The sequence below is a fragment of the Lingula anatina genome, chromosome 4 (assembly GCF_051362555.1).
Source record: "Lingula anatina isolate TDL-2025a chromosome 4, LinAna3.0, whole genome shotgun sequence".
In the NCBI taxonomy this organism is placed as follows: domain Eukaryota; kingdom Metazoa; phylum Brachiopoda; class Lingulata; order Lingulida; family Lingulidae; genus Lingula; species Lingula anatina.
In genome coordinates this window covers 1959332-1983912 of record NC_141770.1, presented here as the reverse complement: position 1 = coordinate 1983912, position 24581 = coordinate 1959332, and the positions used below count along the sequence as shown (strand labels likewise).

The 24581-nt window shown below is 36.6% G+C and overlaps 1 protein-coding gene across 2 annotated transcripts in view; it reads right to left on the bottom strand.

Annotated features, from left to right (window-relative positions):
• LOC106157876 (uncharacterized) overlaps positions 1 to 23009 on the bottom strand; it is a 28788-nt gene extending 5779 nt beyond the window's left edge. The window contains exons 1-5 of one of the 2 annotated variants that reach the window (XM_087011758.1): positions 22805 to 23006; positions 14967 to 15166; positions 11452 to 11723; positions 8536 to 8897; positions 7406 to 8239 (exon numbers count right to left, since the gene is read on the bottom strand). In XM_087011758.1, the coding sequence (XP_086867884.1) occupies positions 8556 to 8897; positions 11452 to 11723; positions 14967 to 15166; positions 22805 to 22875 (885 nt within the window). In that variant the 5' untranslated portion in view covers positions 22876 to 23006 and the 3' untranslated portion in view covers positions 7406 to 8239; positions 8536 to 8555. Of the gene's footprint in view, positions 1 to 7405; positions 8240 to 8535; positions 8898 to 11451; positions 11724 to 14966; positions 15167 to 22804 lie in introns of those variants that run through there. The other variant, XM_087011756.1, reaches the window with a different exon arrangement.
• Between the last annotated feature and the right edge of the window lie 1572 nt (positions 23010 to 24581).

Here is a 24581-nt window from a genome sequence, read left to right as displayed (position 1 = left end):
ATCAAATTCGAGATTTCAAGTATCCTACGTGTCATTTTAGATAATGACGAGCCAAAAATACTCCGGAAAAAAATTATCGTTTCTCATATTTTCATAATAATCGTTTTATTTCCTCGGCCAATGAATATACACGTCTTACATTTTGATGTCAATCGCCTCCTTTTCTTTTAATAAACGTCAATACAAGCTGAATAGATTGGGTTAGTATCAAATATCACTTAAAATACGTCAAGTAACACAAATTGCGTCATGCTTTTAGAAGCTACCTCTCACTCTTTTCCATATACTGAATTTAACAATGGAGCAGATTTAATGTTATTTTCATCATCGCTTGTAGGACATTAGAGAAAAATGGACTTTCATTCCAGATTCCCTTCATCCCCCGTACCCCTAGCAAACAACAATTCAGAGTCGATCGGGATCAGGCCAGTCTTCTCTCAGTTCTAACCTGATACTGAAGTTTTTTTTAAGATACATACATACATACATGTAAGCTGTTTCATAGTGCTGTTTCAGCTATTGAAAGAGGTGCGTTGCGAGTTTCTTATTTGCCCTGGCGTACGTAGCTTTCCCCGTCCCCAGTCACCCCATTATGATTCATGAGTAGCAAAATCTGTTTTCAACTGCCATATGTTGTTATTTCTGTTTTTTATCAGTGTATTCCGTTTCATCTGAAGATTTTAATTAGAGTTTAAGAGATTAGGTAAATTATGATGGCAATAGCAAAGACGTCGCATATTTAATGAAGAGATTGAGCCAGAAAGCTTCTTTTGTGGTAAACGTTGAGCATAATACCCTTAATCGCTAAATAATTAGATCACTTTTCTACGTTTTATTAAATTCGAGATTAAATGTATCTTGCGTGTCAAATGGAACGCTACATTTGTGGAAAATCAAAATTCAAATCACGTTTCTGAAATCATTCAAGCGACTTAAAAGCAATATGATGTTTTAGAATATGACGGGCCTAAATATACTCCAGAAATATTTTTTATAACTAGCATTTCAAAATAAGCATTAAGCTTCCTAAGTCAGTCTTTCCACATCTGTCTTCAACTCTTGAATTGCACAAGCCTAAGTCCTAGCTATCATTATAGTTTGTATTTTCGAATACATTTAAACTAAAAACGTTGCCCATTCATCCTAAAATAAGAACCTATGTACAAACTGTTAGTGCCATGTTTCTTATCAAGCCATATAAGTTATATGTTACCTATTTGATGAGGGAGACATTTACCTGTACTGGGGAAACAGCTCTACTATTTGGATGTCGCTTGTGAAGCTGATGTGTTGGTCTGAAAACTGTGGTTTTGTTCACCTCGTAGTTTTATCAAAAATTTTCATGTGCGAATGTAGTATACTTTTTTATTTTTAAGGATAAGTAAGTCACATTTTTCTATCGACACACCTTCATTTTACATTTTCCCGGATATTGCTGAGTAACAGCTCCAAATAATTCAGAAAACTGAATAGGTTGTATGTTTGGGAACAATGTGTGTAGTTAGAGTATTTCAAAGGTCCACAAATAAGATTGGGTTAGTATCAATATTACTTAAAACCTCAAGTAACATAAATTGAGTAACACTTTTAGAGGATACCTCTCAATCTTTTACATAAACTATTAAACTGAACAATTTAGCAGATGCAATGTCATTTTAATCGTCGCATGTATGACATTAGAGAAAAATGGACCTTCATTCCTGTTACCCTTCACTCCACCCCCCCCCCCCACCCCACCCCCACCACCCACCCCTAGCAAACATCAATTCAGAGCTGTTATAACTTTAGACGTTTTATCTTTCAGGACTCAACCTGACATTTCTATCATCTAACATCGGTTATCAAAATCTCAAAAAAAAAAGATAAAATAAGACCAAAATAACTTGTTTCTGCTTAGTCTTTCTACATCTGTTTTCTCCCAGTTGGTTTTCACATGAGTTTCTTCATTGCCATCACTTCATTTAAGTCACAGTACTTGTCTTTTATCATACAGAAGAAAAAATCTACTATACGTGTATGCAGGTCACGTCAAACTGGCTCTGCTTCCCTCCTGGTTATTTAGCACATTCTTTTCATGGATATTTTCCCTCTTATCTCAATGAAATCTTCGTTGTAGATACAGAATACAAATGTAGGTGAAATGGAACAGAACAGAGTCATATTACACCATATTAGCAACCTGCTACCGGGTAAACCTAATTGTGGTCGGTGAGAAAATGCATCAGCAGCTACGTGCTGGTGTAATATGCTGCTTTTATATTGTATAATATATAATATCTGTGAAACAGGTGACAGTCTGTCAAATATTGACTGTCTTCTAGTGGTAAATTTTTTTAATGTTTCACTGGACGTTCAGATAATTTCGAGAGATGTAATATATCAAAGTATTTTCTTAAAACGATTCACCAGTATACCTAGATTTTTACAGAACTTCTGAGCATCAGAATGTAGCAGCTTTCAATGAATAATTTAACAAGCTGGTAAAATTGGGTTTGCGGCCACTATTACACCATAATACATAAGAATGTCATAAATTGTGCTTTAACTGTATGTATAATTTCTCAAACAAGTAATATATGCTTCCCTTGTTTCCCTGAATTGCGTGGTGTAACGCGCAAATACATGCACATACTGAACGTGGGATAACCTTGTTAAGGTCCACTGAAGGCAAGTGATAAACTCACTCATCTACATGTTATGATTATATAATCAGTCAGCAAATTATGATTCACCTTGCTTCAGTCTTGAATGAATATCTAAAATCATCATCCTTTGTATAGGTATACCTGATAAGTAGAACTGATATAACTTTCACTCACTTGTTATCTATTGCATTGCAATTAGTATTTAAATGAGTTGCTGCCACTGTGGCATGCAGATAGATTCCCTGTAGATAATGTGTATAAATGCTGAATGCTTGGTCTTAATAAAGGACTTTTAGACTTGGAACTGAATATGTGAGTCTGTGGTTATATTCCCTCTCCCATGCATCAGTGACAGGTAAAATATTAGAAGAACCTGGGTAGGGTGGAACATGGACCCCTACATAATGGCGAGCTCGACCAGGGTCACTGCGGGGGAGGGATACAGCTACGGATCCAGCTTTGAAAATGAGTATGTGTATGAAGATGATGACTGGGATTCTGAAAAGGACTATAATATTAACGGCAGACTGGTAGAATGCCTATCCAAGCTAGCCGACTTGTTACAAAAACAATATGGCTGTTTGCAACAACAAAATAATGACATTAGTGCAGAATCTGAAATGAAACCAGAAGAAGTTAAAGATAGAAACCAAAGCAAAGTAGATGGACCATCAGAAATGGAGAAGGGAACTGAAGTCGAGACATTGAGTACTGCTAAAGAAGATGAATGTATGATGGAGATTGTGAAGGAACAAGTTGTAGGTGAAGAAAAAGATGGGAATGAACTGAGCGAGGACATTATTTTTGTAAATGATCAAGAGGTAGGAAAGAGAACTGATTTCGAAAAAGGGGAGAAACAAGAAGTGTCTGTCGCGAAAGATTATGAACAAGAGCTAGGGAAGAAAACTGATGATGATGATGACAACAGATTAAGTGAGAGTAAAATGGGTGAACTGAAATATTATGAGAAACCTGATGTAGTTGAAAAGGCTTTAACAGATGATGTAAAGAATTCGGATGAAGGACTTGATGATGATGATGACCCAAAGTATGTGGAGAAACTAGGTGTAGATGAAAAGGCTGTAATGGATTATGTAAAGAATGCTGATGAAGGACTTAATGATGAACCGATGGAAATGGATTTTCTCATTTCAAAGATACAGACAGAGACAAACTGATTGAAGTAGAGGTGAAACAAAGTGCAGGCGAGGAGGAAGTTAAAGTTAAAGAGAATGAAGAACAAAGTGCAAGTGAGGAGGTACTTAAAGTTGTAGAGAATGAAGACAGACAAGGTTCAGACACAGAAAATGTTTATGAGAATGCAAAAGAATGGACAGATATAAAATGGGACTTTCACAGAGACAACAGAAAGGTGCAGAGAAAGTTTATGGCAAAGAAACTAAAATGGACACTTCTTCCAAACTGCAAATTAAGATATGATTTTTTTATTCATTTAAAGGATAATACATCAGTTAGGGCTGTACTGTAGGTTAGGAAAAATGAGATATATGGGATTTATAGATATTTATCTTAAGTTGTTTCAATGTTTTAAGTAAAATTGCACCAAATGATTCATGACTTACATATTTGAAAGTAATAAGATAAATTGTGTTTACATATAAGGTTAAATTGGATTATAAAGAATATGTGACAGTAGTTTTTGTTTATTTAAAAATGGTAAATTTCCAACATGTTGGGAGATTCCCAAGATATGTATTATAGAAGAAAGAATATAGTTTCATGATATACCTAATACTGAATTGTTCAACTGAGATTTTAAATGTACAGTCCATTAGAAAAGCTGTTATTTAAACCATCTGTATGATAACTGGACAGTTTTCTTTTTCAAAATATTTTGGGAGCATAAACATTCAAATTTAATTTCATTACAATAATGACATGTCTTTGTACAGCAATAGAATGGATAATGAACTGAATTAATTACAATTGTTAGTTAAAGTAATGATATTTGATAGAATAATATTGTTTTTGTAGTTGAATCATGACATAGATATTTTGTATAAGTATTTTGCTGTCAAAATGTTATCTTTGAGTATTCTGTGGAATCTATATTTCAATTTGTGGGAAAAGAAGGAATATGTTAAGGTCCACTGAAGGCAAGTGATAAACTCACTCATCTACATGTTATGATTATATAATCAGTCAGCACATTATCATTCACCTTGCTTCAGTCTTGAATGAATATCTAAAATCATCATCCTTTGTATAGGTATACCTGATAAGTAGAACTGATATAACTTTCACTCACTTGTTATCTATTGCATTGCAATTAGTATTTAAATGAGTTGCTGCCACTGTGGAATGCAGAGAGATTCCCTGTAGATAATGTGTATAAATGCTGAATGCTTGGTCTTATTAAAGGACTTTTAGACTTGGAACTGAATATGTGAGTCTGTGGTTATATTCCCTCTCCCATGCATCAGTGACAAGCGAAATATTAGAAGAACCTGGGTAGGGTGGAACATGGACCCCTACAACCTCACCATGAAAATCCACTATTTACACTCCTTACTAACACAAGTAGAATGACGATAGATGGCAGTGTTGCAGTGTCCTCTGTAAGCATACTGAAGGAAGAATGATGTCAGGTTTATAGAGCAGAATGCCCCGATTACAGCCTTACAGACACCGCCACTATCCCACAGAAATTGTCGCAACTTTTAATGCCAAAGGTTTCTCCCCCTCATACATGATATTCTAAGCATATCTGCTGAGAAATTTTTAACGTTTCTGTCCATCCTCCAGTTACCATTCACAATAAAAATTTATGGTACAACTGTAGAACCAAGAAAATAAAGAAAGACGGAGAAAGTTTTTTTTTTTTTTTTTTTTTTTTTTTGATATCCTTTTCCTCCCTACGTTTAACTGTTTTGAGGAAGGAAGGGTCTTGAAGGCTAAAATGTTTACGCGTCTGGTATATTTAGTGGGGTACCAGTGGGAGGGTCCAGAGGGTTATATGTTGTCACTTGTGGTTTACCCACTGTGCAGGATCAGGGGGGAGGGGGCATGGAGGGAGTACCAGCAGTGGGACGGCAAATTTGGGAAAGATTTTAGAGAATCATACAGCTAACCAGAAGGCAGCACAACTGCAAAATAATCATTGATTTATTTTACGGGAGATTAGGATTTTGATTGTTGCTGTAAGTGTATACTGCGACTGCATTAAGGGTAATCGCAGATCCAGATCGTGTTTTCTACGTCTCACCCAACGCATTGACCGCCGCCGCACGTAAGGCAATTTATATTCCAAGGCTCTGCAAACATAACTGTCTCAACCAATTTTCTGTGAGCTGGGTTCGGGGTTTAATTGCTACACTCCTTTGGCAATGACAGCAGTTAAGAATACTTTAATTAAAAAAAAAAAAAGCCATTCTCTTCTGTGAATCATGAATTCACTTAACCACATGCAATAGGCATGTCATGATTGAATGCAATCAACAAACATATATACGCGAATTTACATAAACTTATTACACTGCACATCATGAGAATTTTGAAAAAAAATATTTAATTACATATCAGAAAAATTCAAATTGAAGAAATAAAGCGCATTGGTGTGATTTTATATTACAGGGGCCGATCCAGGATTCTTTAAGGGGGGGTTGGGAACGACAGGCCTCGGATGCGTAGCTGACCATCGCTCTCTTGGAGTGGGGTTCGGGGTCTGCTCAAGGGCCGAAAAAAATTTTTGGTGTTTTGGAGGGCAAACGGTGACCTTTGGCACTGTTTAGAACTATGATTCAGCTAGTCAAATTCTAATTTCAAGAGGGAAAAATTGTGTGATATATTTTTCAGGACCCCCCCTGACCCCCTCTAAATCCGCCACTGATACACTGTAGTACGTGCAGTCAGTCATATGGCAACTGGCTGCGCGTAGGAAAATATTCAGAACGGAGCGCGTGCACTGAGATGACGTCGCGGTCGAAATTTTGTAAAATTCGTAACCATCGCAGCTGTCCAATAACGGCGCTATTTCGTGACGCGGACTCACTGAAAAGTTTCAAATAACCGCCATGACGTTACGTTTTTCAGCCAGTTGCCATCTGACTGAGTAAGTAGTTTTTCAAATCTCAGTTTCTTGGAAACAATGGTCGACCTTAGTAAAAATGGAAGAGGTGTGTATTTGGTTTATTATTTTTGGGGTATTTTTTCTTTCTTTTTCACCGAATTATTCTTCTATGCGGCGATTGGATCAAAAGTATGCCTTAAGGATGCTTTAAAGTTTTACTTTTTGCACTTGAAAATGTATTCAGTTGATTTTGCCATTAGCCTTCAACTGGGTGCGTGCCGTGTAATTTATTTATAAGTTATAAAAACATCGTCAGGAAGGGGCAGTGGGCACGTGCCCTGCCCTCAGCTTCTGAGATATCTCTTCTTGCCCTTTTAAAAGGGAAATTAACTATAAAAAAGATGCATTTTGTCCGTCAAATTAATATAGCAATGTTGCCGTCGTCTGTTTGTAATTTTTCATACTTGTAACCCCCTCCTCTCCCCTAAGAGCAGGTACGATGTTACATCCTAGCCCTCAATTACAAAAAAAACTGCATCGGCCAGAGAACCAGTGATGACATTGCATCGAAAGGACCTATTTTATATTCGATGCTTTGTGATTTTATTTATTTATTTATTTATTTATTTTTTAATCAAGATGTTTTTATATTAAAACTTTAGACCAATTATAAGAAAATATCCACGGAATTCTTTATCTTTCCCCTTTAACATAATTAAAATAAACTACAATCATTTGATATCATATTGATACCTTTTAATAACGATTTTAAAGCCACAAGCACGGCGAAACGAATTAAAGAGAAATATAAATCAAAAATTAAAATGACAATTACATTTTGAAGTTATTGTCACTACATCGTACCCAATTTAAATCACGTGACCACTGTACTTCACCAGGTGAACTCTATCAAACAAAAGTTATAAAAAGCACTAGAAGTATTTTTTTTTTTCTTTTGCGCCACATTGCATTTTTTTAAGTGCCAAATGTGTTTTTCTCTGTCATGGTCATTCTTATGTTCGGAAATTTATCCATATTTGTTTACTTCCTCGAAAAAATGTCATACACCTGATACGGCAATATATTTCATTCAACCCCATTACAAAAATCCACATGCAAGAAATTGCATTAGGACCACTGTCAAAATTAAAACAAACAAACAAACAAAAAATAGAACAGTTATCGTAGCACCAAAAGAGTAGCGTGCACCCCCACAAATTTCACTTCCATTGTCCATGATTCCGTTCCTTTTGTAGATATTCAACTCTCCAGTGGACGTTCACCAAAGAACAATAAGTAAGTGAGTCTAAAATCAACTTTTCTCAATTCTGTCAGTCAATAGATAGAGAGATTCCATGGGAATAGGGATTTAGAAGTCTAAGTGACATGGTCAGTAGTAAACCTGTGTCCAAGTATACGGCTGTGAAACATAAAATGGCGTCCAGCGCTTCCCTTGTTCCACATGAACATCAATCACTGGAGAAAGAAGACATAGTTTGCACAGAGTTGGTCGGTTGGTTGATTGGTTCTTTGGTCATCACGCCATGGATCATCGAGTAATATCCTGATTTAAAGAGAAATGAGACAAATATTATAAATTTGCCGGTGTCTGTCATGATTTTGATAGAAACAAATTATTTATGTAAGGGAGAACGAAATGCTGAAAAATCAGGATACAAAATTGACGTTTTTAAATCTAAATTTTTGGGTGTGAAATATGATTTTAGGAAAAATGTTTTCTGGGGATGCCGCTTGCGTACTTTCGTATGTGTGTGGGAGAGAGAGAATGAGAGCGAGTAACTACAACAATCTCGTGGTTATAACTTAAAAGATATTTCAGATAAAATACAATTAACTTACGTCATCGGCGTCGTGTGGTGTTAGGGGAACCTCCTAAACGGAGCCGTCACCTGTGGCCAGCTGTCAAGTGTCGTAACATCGTTCCCTGGATCTCCGTCCCAATCCCCACATATCCCTTCTATCTGGGATTGCCAGACCGGAGGAATGTGAAGCTGGAGACAATGTCGGGCCACATGTATCCAAATATCGAACAGGGAGGATGGCGGAAGTATGCAGCGAACCTGAATGTACCAATCGCCATCTTTCTCAATTACCGAGATGTTAAAACCGTTCCCCACGAACTTTTCACCAGGTACCACAGTATCAGGACCAAGACTTTCATAAAGAACCGCTATCGGACCAACTGCATAATCATTTCCGACCTGCAATGATAATAAAATCCCGACAGTGTTATCTTTCATTATAATAAGCATAAAATTTATAACTAAAAATGATTCAGATAGCTCAACCTCTGCCAAGACAAATAATAAATTTATTACTGAATTATTTATTAATTAACGGATCATCACCACATTTACTCATTTCTTTCTTCGTCAATTTTTGACCTCTACTGAAAATTCATGAAATTGGCCAATTTGTTATCCATTCTGAAAAGTTAAATGATTAACTAATCAACGGATCCTATCACCAAAAGCTGATTATGTTTCCTTTGCCCATTTGAGACCTAAATTTTATCAAAATCTGTACATAATTAGTTATTTCATTCATTTATCAATTATAATCCATAAACGGGCCATCTAAATCTAACTGAATTAAAATTACTGTGCTATTTTTGACCTATCCCGAAAATTTCAACAAAATCTGTTTATTACCTTTTGCGTTATGTATGATCTCCAAAGTCAAACAAAAAAGACAGCATTTACCTGGTTAGATCTTGCGCTTATAATAATTAAAAAAGGGAAATTTTGTTCTCATTCTGGGAGTCGAACCTCATACATACATGCGTCTCCTGGCGCATTCTTGGCAGGAGAGTTACGGGAATACGAATGAAGGGAACCGGAGGATTGTGCCGGAAGTGACGTGTAGTGGTGTAAGACGTGAAGCTAAGTGGGCATGTTTAGCTGGGGGTGAATGGGAGTGAACATGTGGGCTCACAGAGAAAAAAAGCGATTTTTCCCCACAACAAGGTAAGATAACATGTTTACTTTTGGCATTTGGACAGAGAACACATAGAAATAATAGGTACATGATATGAAAACACATTACGAAATCTGAGGGTGCAAATTCTTGTGTAATTTGCATTCAATTTGTTTTCCTACACTGAGAAACAAGCAAGCAAACAATTAAACAAAATTGCTCATTAAGGAAAAGAATTGCGAAAGAACTTACTATAAATTAATGAATCTCACATACATACCAACATATTGCAACAACAAAGGAACAGTATTATGGAGACCAGAATAAAAGAAAAGTCTTCCACAGACAATAGAACTGGCTCGTTCCTCTGACCGTGAGCTTGGTTTCCCCATATTATGTTTTAGTGAGATTGCCAATGTATGTCTTCCTATTCAAGTTCATTAGTAACTACAGGCGTATCCCTGCTAGTTTTTGAGAAATAAGGGTCGGGAAATTAGCACCACTGAGCATTGTTATGATGTACCTTTTGAAATAGCGCAATTCCGTAACCATACGTCAAATAAAAAAAAACGGACACCACTTCCAGTATTGGGCTTGACATGCTCTACAAAACGCAACAAAGATATGCCTCTAGCTTTCACGATTCTAGAATAAGAAAAAGTATTTGGTGTAGGCAATAATGGCCACTTCCTTCCGGAAAATGCACCGATTGACCTTCAAATAGTTCTGTCACAAAATTTTCCCGATACCTTTTCAAGGGAAAAATGGAAGTGATATGATGAAAATTACGATCTTTACAGTGCGAACAGACAAACAAACATGTAAACAAACAAGCAGAATGACCAACGTACTTCGAAATCGAAATTCGGAGTAACAAACAATAAACACACCCGGTAATGAAAATGAAATCTTCCTCTGTAAGAGGTTATATAAGAATACACTTGTTATCGTTATCAGTTTCTATAACCCGATATATATGGCAACCATATATACATCGAGTACAAATTTTCTGAATTGCTCACGGGATGCAAGTGATGTTCTGACCTTTGGAAGTAGTACATTAAGGCTTCGTTCACATGCAATGTCTATTTTCTAATTTCTATTTTCTATTTGCGCTATCTTATTATCACGGTCAGTGGCCTGAATATCCCGCCGCGTAATTACTGGCAGCGCGAGCCAGTTACTTATAGTAACTTATAGTAACTGGCTCGCGCTGCCAGTAATTACGCCGCGGGATATTCAGGCCACAGACCATGATCATAAGACATACCGCAAATAGAAAATAGAAAATAGAAAATAGACATTGCATGTGAACGAAGCCTAAGTGTCCGAGAGAGAGAGAGAGAGAGAGAGAGAGAGAGAAAGAGAGAGAGGGAGAGAGAGAGATTGTGGGAGGGGGAGGGAGAGAGAGAAATGTGTGTGAGAGAGAGAGGGAGATTGTGGGAGGGGGAGGGAGAGAGAGAAAGGTGTGTGTGAGAGAGAGAGAGATTGTGGGAGGGGGAGGGAGAGAGAGAAAGGTGTGTGTGTGTGTGTGTGTGAGAGAGAGAGAGAGAGAGAGAGAGAGAGAGAGAGATTATGAGGGGGAGGGAGAGAGAGAAAGGTGTGTGTGTGAGAGAGGGAGAGAGAGAGAGATTGTGGGAGGGGGAGGGAGAGAGAGAAAGGTGTGTGTGTGTGTGAGAGAGAGAGAGAGAGAGAGAGAGAGAGAGACTGTTGGGGGGAGGAGAGAAAGGTGTGTGTGAGAGAGACAGAGATTGCGGGAGGGGGAGGGAGAGAGAGAAAGGTGTTTGAGAGAGAGAGAGAGAACAGAGGAGGCAGAGAGAAGAGGAAGAGAAAACGTACCGTTATTCTATACAGTCCATCTGGATTCGAAATCTTTTTGTAGTCAACGATCACGAAGTAAGAAAAGATCTTGAATTTCACTGCTGACAGACGAGTCTTCGGGGTGTCTTCAAAGAATTCTTGTCTTGTTATTACATACCAAAACCAGGTTGTATTAGACTTTGCCATGATACCGTAAACGTTGGTCGGGGTGTTATATTTGAAGACTCTCCCATCACATGTAACATAGCGGACATCACCATGCGCATGGCATTCACAAGCAGGGATTGGCGCTGAAATGGACGGGGACAACTTGGATGATAAAGGAACACTAATTTGGATACGTTCCAGTACCTCCATAAAAGGTCCACCTTCAGCATTAAAAGATCTCATTAAAAGTGAATGATACGCAAGACCCAATACATCAAAAGAGGATTGTGAAAGGTAAAATATTCTGTATTGAAAAGCTTTGGGACATATGATATGTAAGACAGCTAAGCTGTCAAATGTACAAACAAAAAGCAGAAAAATGATGAAATAGGAAACCGTTAATTCAATAATACGTTAATCTTAACAGCAGAGTCAGAACCAAAATTTTAATTATGTAAAACAGGCAATATGGATATAAGTAAAATGTGAACTAACATAACGCTTCAGGACCATGAAGGTTTGGAATAAAAAAATGAAAATTTTACAATAAATTTCATACATTCGAGAAAATGTAATAACCCAATCAAGCTGCTTTTCTAACTTGAGATGTATGTCAATCCATTCTTTTAAGTTACAAAATAATAAGTACATGTAACAAAGTTTTCCTGTCATAATGTTTGTGATAGTGCACAAAGTAGGTTTATGACAATTATGATACAGTAAAACATAATTATTAAAAGCATAATCACCAGTAAATTTTAATTTGTCTACTATACAAAATATTTGAATTCAGGTCATATAAATTTCATTCGACTTTATGTTTTGGGAGTTCTAAATTACACAAGGAAAATACCAATATGTGAAAAATAAAAATTTCATTAAGAACTGCATAAAAATGAATGCAATCATTCTGGTTGTCCAACTCAAACTACATTTCAGTCCCATGAATCTGTTCAGTAAGTTTGAGAATCATACGTAACATGGTTTGCCTTTTATGACCATTGTGGCGGCAGTGACCAAAACATGGTTTTCTACAATGTTGATGCAATATTACATAATGCTTAACAGCATTATCGCCACTCTTTAATCACATACTAAAAGTATCAGGAATATTAAAAAAATGTGACTGGCAAAAGTCTTCAAGCCCATGGAAGCTCAAGGCCACACCTTAAAAACGCCTTTATGTGATAAGTTTTGAAAATTTGAAAAATTTCACAAACAAAATACTGTATAACTTCCAGAAGAAGAAACGAATCAGGCTTGTTTTCCAACTGAAGCTGTATTTTAGTCCCTTGAATATTTTCTTAGTGTAGAAAAACTACACATGTATGTGACATGGTTTTCCTTTAATATAAAGGAGAGTGATTCCCCATATATCGCTAGACTGTACCTAAGCAAGCAACGAATGAACATAAAATGATTGAAACTGGTAACTGTTGTCAGCGTTGGATTCCCTCATAGCGATTTACAGGTAAATATTTTGACCACGAATCTGGAATATAGCATTAAGTCGATATCCAACCTAAAAGTATGCAACGGTGTCCGTATTTCGAGCCTGTTTGTAAATTTCATTGCTAAATCTTTCGCGTTTCCGGACACTAAGTAATACAATAAACAGAGGACATTGGTCATCTTTCTACACAAAGAACATTTTGATGTAACACCTAACGAAGTCCTGATTTCCTGAAGTATATTATCTTTGAGTCCTTCTTTCGAGTTTCATTGTTAAGGAGCTGCTGGTCAACTACCAGGCATTTACATTTTATCAGCAATTAGTAAGCTTGGCTACTGATGATACTTGATTTGTAAGACTTTTCAGTGATACTATCTCTACCACTTGTGGCGGCATCACATCTCCTGTCACCGAAGTTAGTCAGAAAGTCATGAAAGACCGTCACAGACAAAGTAAGAAGATCGCCAGATCCTTTTTTTGTGCATCTCATGGCAACACGCTGAGACTTAATGAAAATTGCCCAACTCCGTTCAACATAACCTTCCCTAACTTCACTGTATTCAGTATGTAGCTCAGATGACTCTCGAAAAACACTTGGTTTGTATGTTGTCACAGGACCACGTGATCCAGATCTGTTGCTCTATTTCTGTATATTGAGTTGGGTTTTCTAAAACGCTTTTTTCTACAAATAAAATGTTTTATACTATGTATATGCTTATGGTGGTAATGGATTCAACCACATCTCTAGGTTACGGATTGAGTCCTGGATCTCGAAAAATGGAGTTTAAATCATTTAAAATAAAATTTGTCGGCAACATGTCGGATTTGTTTCGTTACAAGAAATACAGGTTTACAAATTTTACGTAAAACACACTTTTGAGAAATTAAAATCTTAGGGGCAAATTGCCACCAAAACGCGTTTTTGTCCCTTAGTGACCCCAAACTGGTTTCACCAGGTTAGAATACCAGAAGACCTCAGAACACTGAAACCGTGTGGCTTTCTTTATTGAGGTCAGATTTCACCTGCACCGCCCATCTAGTCAAAACAGAGTTTACAGACATCCTGAAGAAGCCTACGACGAAACGTGTGCCGCGTCTAAAGTGACTAGGGCCATTGACAGCGTCAGCATCTTGAGTGGATACCACACTGGTGCCACAACACCGATGGTTGTCATTGGGGAAAAGCTGAACCAGATCAAATAAAATAATTATCTGGGAACCACTTGACTATCATTTGACAGGGGGCACCTTAAGAACAATTTCAGGTTGCACGATAAGATTGCGGTTCACATAGAGCACTTTTAACAGCAGATAACTTACAGAACCAAGGGAATGAGCAGCTACCTTGATCATCAAAATCGCCATATTTGAACCACATAGACAATACATGTATGTGGGTAGGCCATTACTCGCCAAATCAACGGGCTACATGTCTTAAAACAAAAATGAACCAAATTGGACAAAACTTACCGATGACTAGAATGTTATGCCAGATTTAATTTAACGAGGGTCCTTTGTGGGGCGTGCAATTCTTTAAAAGACGATAATTTGGAAAATATGGAGATCTAAAATATAGATTTTAATGGTCCTCACCCGACTAAGAATAGGCAATGTATTTTTGTTTGCTCCTCTGACGAATTCATTCAATGAATTGATGTCACAATGACACCAAAGGGATAATTAAAATTATTATACGACCATTTTAATCCTTGTTTTTATTTACCAGGCAGCAAAATAGAAAAAAAACTGATGAAAAAACATTACATATAAAATGTCAAGTCTATATATATAGTAGTGTTAGATGAACAAACGTGATAAAAGCTTCAGCTGAATAACATTCTTGCCAACACTTACATAGGTTAAAGACATCAACGATAAATGTTCGTTTTCATATTCGGTCACGTTTGCCATCTCGGTAAAAAATGTAACTTACGTATTGGACCGGTGGGCAGTGGCTCCTGATCCTCGGCTGGAAGGTTAGCTATCTCAGCCGTAGCATCGTCTCTTTGCGCCTCTTCCTCCGGAGTAAAGGGGACGGGACCAGCGCCAGTAACGGATGTCACCGTTGTCAAAGAGATTATCAGAAGCACGGCCACGCCTCTTTTTCCTGTCATCTTCAAGAGAATCACCTTTCTTTTGTCGAATGTAGCAGAAAAGAAGGAGAAAGAGCAATTGAGAGACTCTCTCTTCCGTTCTACTTATAAATACAACTTTTTAAGGTGGGCACGCAGCGATTTATCCACGTTGGAAAACTGAGAGTGCGCATGCTCGTTCTAACAATGTGCGTTGGTTGATGCAGAGGCGTTGTGTGTTTTAGAAATAAAAATTAAGAATAAAAAACTAAAAGGAGAGAGAGAGAGAAGAAGAAATTCAATTTAATACCTCTCTGACTCAAATATTTTTACTGTTAATTTCAAAGCATGCTATTGGGGTCTTGGGCATTTCGCTGCAGGTGAGATCTTTTGTGAAGACTGTTAAATAATCAAGTTCATATGTTTCATATATGACTCGGCCGCCCACTACAAAACTAACCTAGACGTTCAAGGAACCTTCGATCAAAAGAGCAAGGATGCACACTGTTACCCCAATGTGAAGCAGAAAAGTAATATCTGGGCGAAATTGCTTTTTGTCATAGCGGTGCTCGAATTTGCCGGTCAACCCCATTTTATGATAACGTAATTTCTTTGAGCTAGCTCATCCCCCATTCATTTTCTTTTTCTATCAACCAGTTTTAATGCCTCACAATTTTATGATCCTATATTGCTCACCCAAGAATATCCTTGTTGAAGACCCACCACGACACCTTTCTCGTTAATTGAGTCACAGTTAGTTTATATATATATATATATATATATATATATATATATATATATATATATATATATATATATATGGGACGTATTAGCCTGTCAAATGAAAAATTTACTAACAAAATAAAATCCATGTGGTAATGGGGGACCGGTGGTGTGTATGTATGTAAAACTATAATCCAGTAATTATCCAACATTTTAATTAGCGAAATAATTTAACGTCTTGGTATTGAAAGTGAGAAAAGGTTGTTTATGTCTTGCGTAAAGCAAAATAATGCAAAACAAACCTACCCAAAAATCATTAAATTCCCAGTTTTTAAATAGTATCAGACAACGATTAATGCAAATTCGTCTTAACTTCCAGGGGTATTTGATATATAAGATTCCATTAACTGGCCATTTAGTTTTCGAAGTGTTTTTCTCCTACGATATGCATTTAAAATAACTTACGAGTATTTACTTATGGGGGTACAATGAGTTATAATCTACAAACTGAATGACATCTGACAAAAAAGGGAGGACAATACAAATAGTTCATATTTTGTCCCTGTCCACTCACATATCAGTCGATCCTGAGTAATGATGGCACGTTGCTCGCCCCCCCCCCACCCCCCCCACCCCCCACCAAAGGAGACTTAAGAAAATCTTTGACTTATCCAGTAAAACCTAGAAGCCTTTCTTAATTAAACCACAAGGGACCCTAATGTTTGAAATATTTAGTATTTTGAAGACATTCTAGCTTAATTAATGCGGGTTTCAGCCGATATGAGCAAAATATTTTGTGCGGCTAGATTAAGTAAGACTTAATTTTTCCATCTTATTACGTCCAGGTATATTCCATACTGTACACGTGTGTCATCTTATCATTCATATGTTCAGTTCGAGGTACAGCTATATGACAAGCCATTTTCCTTTTTACGATATAAATCTTATAAAATTGCATAGATAAAATGATTAAGAGTGAACAACGTACTGTTTTTTAGGTTAGAATACTAGGCAGCCTTTGAAGAAGCCACTGTAAACAGCAATACATAGTTGTCTGTTTCTCTAATGAATTGGGGACCATACCTGTTTCTGCGTAAAACATTGAAACAGCGTAGCTTTCTTTATTGAGGTCAAATTTCACCTGTACAGCTTAAGTGGTCAAATTAAAGTTTACAGATATCCTAAAGAGGCCAGACATCAGACAAAATGTATCCAAAGGAATACCTTGCCGATTGAGAGCCCTGGTTGCTGCCAGATGATGTCAGACGCACCAGCGACCGTTGCTGTGACTAGAGACTGACATGAGGGTCTTCTGTGGGGCGTGTAATTCTTTTACAGATAACAGTTTGGAAAATTTAGAGATTCAAACTGTTTCACGGTGTTGTCTTAAGAAAAGACGCGCGTTGCTAGTTTCTTATTTGCCCTGGCGTACGTAGCTTTCCCCATCCCCAGATACTCCGTTATGATTCATGAGTAGTAAAATCTGTTTTCAACTGCCATATGTTGTGGTTTGTGTTTTTATCAGTGTATTCAATTTCATCTGAAGATTTTAATTAGCGTTTAGGAGCTCAGGTAATATATGGTGGAAAAAGCAACGACGTGGCATATTTGATGAGGTGTTTGAGCCAGCTGAAAGCATCTCTATGCCGCAAATCTTGAATGTGAAACCTTCAAGGTCAAAGCAACTAAATCACTTTTTCTACGTTGTATCAAATTAGAGATCAAATGTATCATATGTGTCAAATGGAACTCTGTATTTATGGAAAATCAACGGTTAATCTTCATTCAAGTCACGTTTCAGAAATCATTCAAGTGATTTAAAAAATATTTGATATTTTAAAATTGACGAATCTATAAATACTACAGAAATATTTTTTTATGCTTAGAATTTCAAAATGATCATTAAATTTTGTCTGTCAGTCTTTCTGCATCTGTCGACTCCCTCTTGATTGGCATAATGACTTTCATTATCGTTTTTATTATGAAAACAGCTAAAATTACACGACGTTTAACCGGGTTTCATAAGCGTCGTTTAGCACCAACCAATAGCTAAATCTTCTTAACGGTTGGTTAAATTTATACGCTCGAAGAAGGTAGTTAAATTCCTTAAACGCCAGATAAAAATGGCAAACCTGCTGCAGTTTGCCAGAAATCCTCGCAGACATATACCTTTTAGACTGAGAAGAAACAGATATTTGATTTTGATGGAGCAACTGAGCAAGAACTCATTGAAAGATTTAGATTCAGTAGAAATTCGATACTGTATTTAGAAAACTTATTTCAAAACCAACTAGCTCCAGAGACGGAAAAGAATCATTCTTCCAAGAAAATAAGTTTCATTTTGAATATTTTTTATGATATTATTATTATTATTTATCTATTTATCATGATTATTATTATTATTATTATTATTATTATTATTTATTTATTTATTTATTTATTTATTTATTGATTTTTTAATTATACTTTGGCAATCATCTCTTTGTTTTCTCAGATATTGTTGACACTTCCAAATTACATTAAAGAATAGCAGAAAACACAAAGAACAATGGATTAAATATGGGTATTTTATTTTGTTTATAGAAACCCATTGCATTTTTGGAAATTTTACTTCCTAATATGGTCTGGATTAGTTGTTCATAGCAACCAAACAATGGCTGTTTATTAAACACAGTTTTACCCGCCGTTTAGTTAACCAGTGTTTAGAGAATTAAGTGCTAAACGTCCTTGGGCCCTGGGCCCTGATGTTTAGTGATAAGTAAGTCACACTTCGTTTTTTTCTTCGGAAATGCCTCGTAAGAAATTGTAACTGCTTCGAATAATACAGGAAGCTGGGAAGATCGGGTTTGGGTAGTATTATTCTTCAAAGGCCCATAAGTTACGCCATGTTTGTGAAGAGTAATGTGTTTTTTAATGGTCACTATAAAAACAGTGCCCAAAATTTTCTACAATTTTGATGCAATATTACATCATGCTTAACAGCATGATGACCATCGATTTTAATAATAAAATAAAAGTATCATGAATATTCAGAAAATGTGACTAACAAAAGTCTTCAAGCCCATGGAAGTTCAGAGTCATATCTTAAAAATGCACCTTTTTACATAAACCAGAATAATCAATTTACTGATATTCTGTATGATTACCTAAGAAAATTGTTGGGATAGAAAAAAGTCGATGGAACAATTTCAAATGTCTAATTTGATCCATTCTGAGAGTCTGGACATAGTGAATGATTGAATCTGACTCACTGCAATGATATTAGTATATTTCCATTTTTTGACACTTATTACACGATACACGATAACAACTTTACCATCATTTTTATAATCAACTAACATTGTTAGGATGCAGAAAATGTACAAAAAACACTACGAATCCAATGACGAGACTGTTAACATGCCTAAGAGTCAAATCTGAGGAAAAACTACATATACACTGTATGTATATTCAAAAAAGGTATAACTTTATCAAAACTGAACTGATCAAGCTTTTTTTTTTTTTTCAAATTTGATCTGTATATTGGTCAGACTGATCACTCCTACGTGAATTGCAAGACAACAGGCTAATTGGCTCTCCTTGAAATGTGTTATCAGTGTTGCATATATATGTTGAAAAAAAGTGAAAAAACATCATAACTTTTTTTAAAAAAATGGCCCGATCAAACGCTGACTTTCGAACTTGAAATGCGTTTAATGAATATTCATCAGTTCTGTAAGTTTCAAGCCATCATGTAAAACGGTTTACCACTTATCGTGTTATCGGTGAAAGTGCACGGTGACGGCGACGGCGACAGCAACGGCGACAACAGCGATGGCAGACGCAGGTGATGGCTATATGTTTAGACACAGATGTATCTGTATATAATAAAAATGTGTCTCGTCCTTTTTGTACATTAGGCATTGGAATATAAAATGGTGTGCCGCCTAATTTCAATGTGGAGATTATGATCGCTAAGTGGTAGCTTAGCAAGGGTTTATTAAGTGTCATAATTTGTTATTGTACTAACAGAAGTTGTCCTTTCACATGCCATTTATCTGTTGGCTTGAAGTTTGCTCCCAGCGGGCAAATTATGTTGTTTTAACGTTGAACCAACGTTGAACCATAACAATGATTATACGTTGGATAAACATTGGATTTGAAAGTTGTGTCAACGTCAGATAACAACATTATATCAACCCCAGTTGTTAGACAACATCCTTACATGAAAAGATATTAAAATGACCTGAAATGTTTTTTTTTATTTTTGGTACATAACACAGGTACACAATTAAAACGTACACCAGGGCCGTAGCCTGAGCAAAATGCCAGGGGGGGCAGTAAGCGGACACGAGGGGGCGAGGCCCCCGAGGGGGGAGGGGGTGGGAGGGGGCGTCCCCCTCCCACGGTGTGGAAAATTTTTTAAAACTCTATGTATAAAACTGCATTCTGGTGCATTTTAACTGTTATCTATTGTTCAATCAGAAGTCAGAAATTGTGGGTTCATTTTGCCATAAGTACAGGCATTTTTTAACACAACATGCAAATTGGCCTGGGGGATAGCTCCCTAAGGGAGGATGAACTTTTTGGCATGAACTGAGTTGGCTAAAAACAGTACACATTTATAAACAGATTGTTGAATGATTGTCTTGTGGCCATGAGTGCATTTTCTCACAGAAATGATACCAACTTTGCAATTATTTTTTTTACCTTTGCGATTATTTTTTTGCACCTCAAATCCCAGGGGGGCAGCTCCCCCCCCTGCCCCCCCGGAGGCTACGGCCCTGTACACTCTAAAAACATCCAAGTGCCTGCTTTGTCTGATTTTTTCAACGCACTTAGCACCTAAGCATGGTACACTCTTTTAGCCTGGATGTGTTTAGCAGTAGGACATGTTTGATGGCTAAATATATGTAGGGTATATATGTATGGCCTTTAAGTTAAAATTTCCAAAGCTTAGATTAATATATAGAGTTATTTTCTTACATATATATCACCCAACCCCAATATAAAGGTGCAATTGATGTCACAAGCATGTTATTAAAAATATTAACTGCACAGATTGCTAACTGTGTTTGATTATTTTAGGGTCCCATATGAGACACAAAACAACGGTCACTTTTACTTAAAAACACGTTTTTTATTATTTTGATAAAGTTAGTTACAGTATCCAGTTGATAAACAAAGTATCACGTTTTCAATAATTAATATTTTCAATTACAATCCATGTCTGCAAGGTTGTGTCAATGACCAAAATACAACGTTGATTCAACGTCACATAATGACGGTGTTTTGACGTGGCTGGATCAACGTTCTATGCCTGCTGTGTATGGTGTAAGATAATCCAAATATCTGATAAGCTATCTAATTTCAAGATTTAAAACATCGTACAGCAAATAAAGCGCTGCTTTTTAGTAAGTTATTGATAAAAAGTTATAGAAATCCCATTTCATTTATCATTGAAATAGTTTTGTAAGCATTATATCACTCCGAAATATTGTACGCCAGAATAAAACTGAATATTTACGATCACTGTCATCTGGTTCATTGACAAAAATGTGTCATTCCTAGGTCACTGAAGTGACATTTTACAATGCCAGTTGCCTCTTTTAATATTTACGTAGTTTTTATAATTTTTTTCACCACAATAACTGACCTCTTATTTCACTCTATTTGGAAACAACCAAATAATATATTTTTATCTGTCTATCTGTCTATCTATCTCTCTCTATCTATCTATCTATCTATCTGTACTTACTACTTTTGGGGGTATCGCATTCTTGTTTTCAACCATTTTCTCTTAGCCTTACCTCCAGTGAGCGTTTCATTTTCAATCCACATTTCAGTCTCCTGGTCGACACCAGCATCTTCATCTATTACGTTCCTATCCACAGCACATTGTCATCAGTAATCTGCAATCCCATATATGAGCATTGCATATTTATCCAACACAAATTGCCATAGCTTGTTTTACCCGAAACTCTATGAATGATAGGTACATGTGGTACATGTGGACGTGATTATTTCCGTAACTTATTTAATGGTCAATACATTTTTCAACATCAAATGTTAGTTCCACAATGTCCCGTTACATCAGTATTATCTTCGGCCGTCATAACTTTAGATGTTGGATGTTTCTGGGCTCATCCCGACATTGCTTTCATCCTAGATTGGTTATTCATTTTTTTTAATGCTTAAAATATCTTGTTTCTGCTTAGTCATTCTACATCTGTTTTTATTCCACTTAATTCTCACGTGAGTTTCTTCATTGTCATCACTTTCATTAATCACAGTACGAGTCTTTTATCATACAGAAGAACAAATGAAATCTCCGTGTATGCAAGTCACGGCAAACTTGCTCTGCCTCGATACCCTCGTGGTCATTTAGCATTTCATTTCATGAGTATTTCCTCTGTTATCGTAAAGAACTCTTCGTTGTATACGGCATACAAATGTAGATGAAATGGAACAGATCAGAGTCGCATTAAGCCATATGAGCAACCTGTTACCGGGTAAACCCATTTGTGGTCAGTTGGAAAATTCATCAGCAGCTACGTGCTGGTGTAATATATTGCTCTTATATTGTATGATGTATAATATCTGTGAAGCAGGTATCAGTTTGTCAGAAATTGACTGTCTTCTCGTGGTAAATTCTTTAAATGTTTCACTGGACGTTCAGATCATTTTGAGAGATGTAAGATATCACAATAATTTCTTAAAAGGACTCACCAATAAACCTAGATTTTTACAGAACTGCTGAGCATCAGAATATAGCAACTTTGCCTGAATAATTCAGCAAGCTGACAAAATTGGGTTTGCGGCCACTATTACACCATAGTACATAAGAATGTCATAAACTCTGCCATAACTGTATAATTTCTCAAACAAATAATACAGTATGCATGCTTACCCTCTACCAGGGCGAGTGATAGATTTTTTACAGATATTCACAGATATGTCTCTAGCTAAATAGATGGTCATTTAAAGCTCAACTCACCCTGTTGAGGAATCCCATGTGGAAACAATTATCTCTGCGCGCGCGCCAAAGGCTTTGTACTTGCTCTGCATGAGCTGAGCTTCACAACGATGTGATAACTGCTCGTTACGCAACCAGTCTAAGGCTCTTTTATCTGTCACAGTAGACCAAGTGATTGAAGTCAGAGTAATTAACTGTCTTGATTGCTGTCACGCAGACTTAGACTGGACCTGCTAAGTGGCAGTGCCTGAGCAGTAATGCAAACTATTATCGGCCATGTAATCAGCCTTGAGATTTCTCAACAGGGTGAGTTGAGCTTTAAATGACCATCTATCTAGCTAGAGACATATCTGTGAATATCTGTAAAAAATCACTCGCCCTGATAGAGGGTAATGCATGCTTGCCTTGTTCCCCTGAATTGCATGGTGTAACGCGTAAACACATGCACATATTGAACGTGGGTTAACCTCACCAAAAAAAATCCACCATTTTAACTCCTTACTAGTGCATATAGAATGACGATAGATGGCAGTGTAACAGTGTCCTCTATCAGCATACTGAAGGAAGAATGATGTCAGGTTTACAGAGCAGAATGCCCCGATTACAGCCTTACAGACACTGCCACTATCTGACAGATATTGTAGCAACCTTTAATGAAAAAGATATCTGCTCCTCACTCACGGCATTTCAAGCATTTTTTTCTGAGTAATGTTTTAGGTTTCTGCCCACCCTGCGGTTACAATTTACAATACAAACTTTACCAGCTGATACTCGTCACATCAATCACTGAACCACGATAAAGGATTATAGTAATAATAATAATAATAATAATAATAATAATAATAATAATTAAAAAATAAAAGAAACAAACGGGACTGAATGGGAATGACTCCGCCGTGTGTGGGTGCCAAGGACGTTACCACTGGCCCAACAATCCCTGCTACGTGATGTAGTGTTTTTGACAAAAATGATACCTGTCACACATTACGAAATTGCACAGATTATTTTCTTTTTTTTTTTTTTTTTTTTTTGTTACAGTGCAAGTATGTGTGTGTGCCTTGTACAGTGTACATGCATGCGTGTCTATTGTTTTATGTTAGGATGTATGTTTACGATTACGTGCTCATGTATGAATGCTTGTGCGAATAATGATATTTTTATGTTGTTTACTTTTCAGAAATTGCTAGTACAAGTTGGGGCTCATTTATGTTCAGGAATATACAGGCTTGAGATTTAATATGGAATATTTTAGTTTTAAAGGTATACCCAGGTAAAATGCGTTCTTTTTTTCAAAAAACTCAGATCTCACATAAAATATCTGACTGGAGAAGTGTGAAAAATAAAAAAAACAACGAAATTACATAGAGGGAATTAAGGCATGCATCTGGCTTTTAAACAAGCACCATATGCCATAAGAAACAATTTGAGACATTGCTATTTACTTTATGTGTTAACTTTTTAAAATTATTAATTTTAGCTATGTAAGTGTTGGTCGTGACTCTTTAAAATAATTCAACTGGATTCAAGAGATCAATAATTTTTAAAATTATGACTGGTTCTTTTATTCGATCTGTTTTCACTCTAGTCTTCCGTTGTGGCTGATACAACTTAACCCGTTAGTTTGCTCGTGTCCATAGCAATCTCTTTGCATTAACGATAAAAAACTGGCATGAGGTCATTGAGGAGTAGTTTGAGTTCCTTGGACCGACAAATTTGGGCGACCTATCAGCATTACATGCTGATTTTCCTACCTTGCAAACATCATGCAGGCTATATTGCCCGGGCCTGCGGTGCAGGG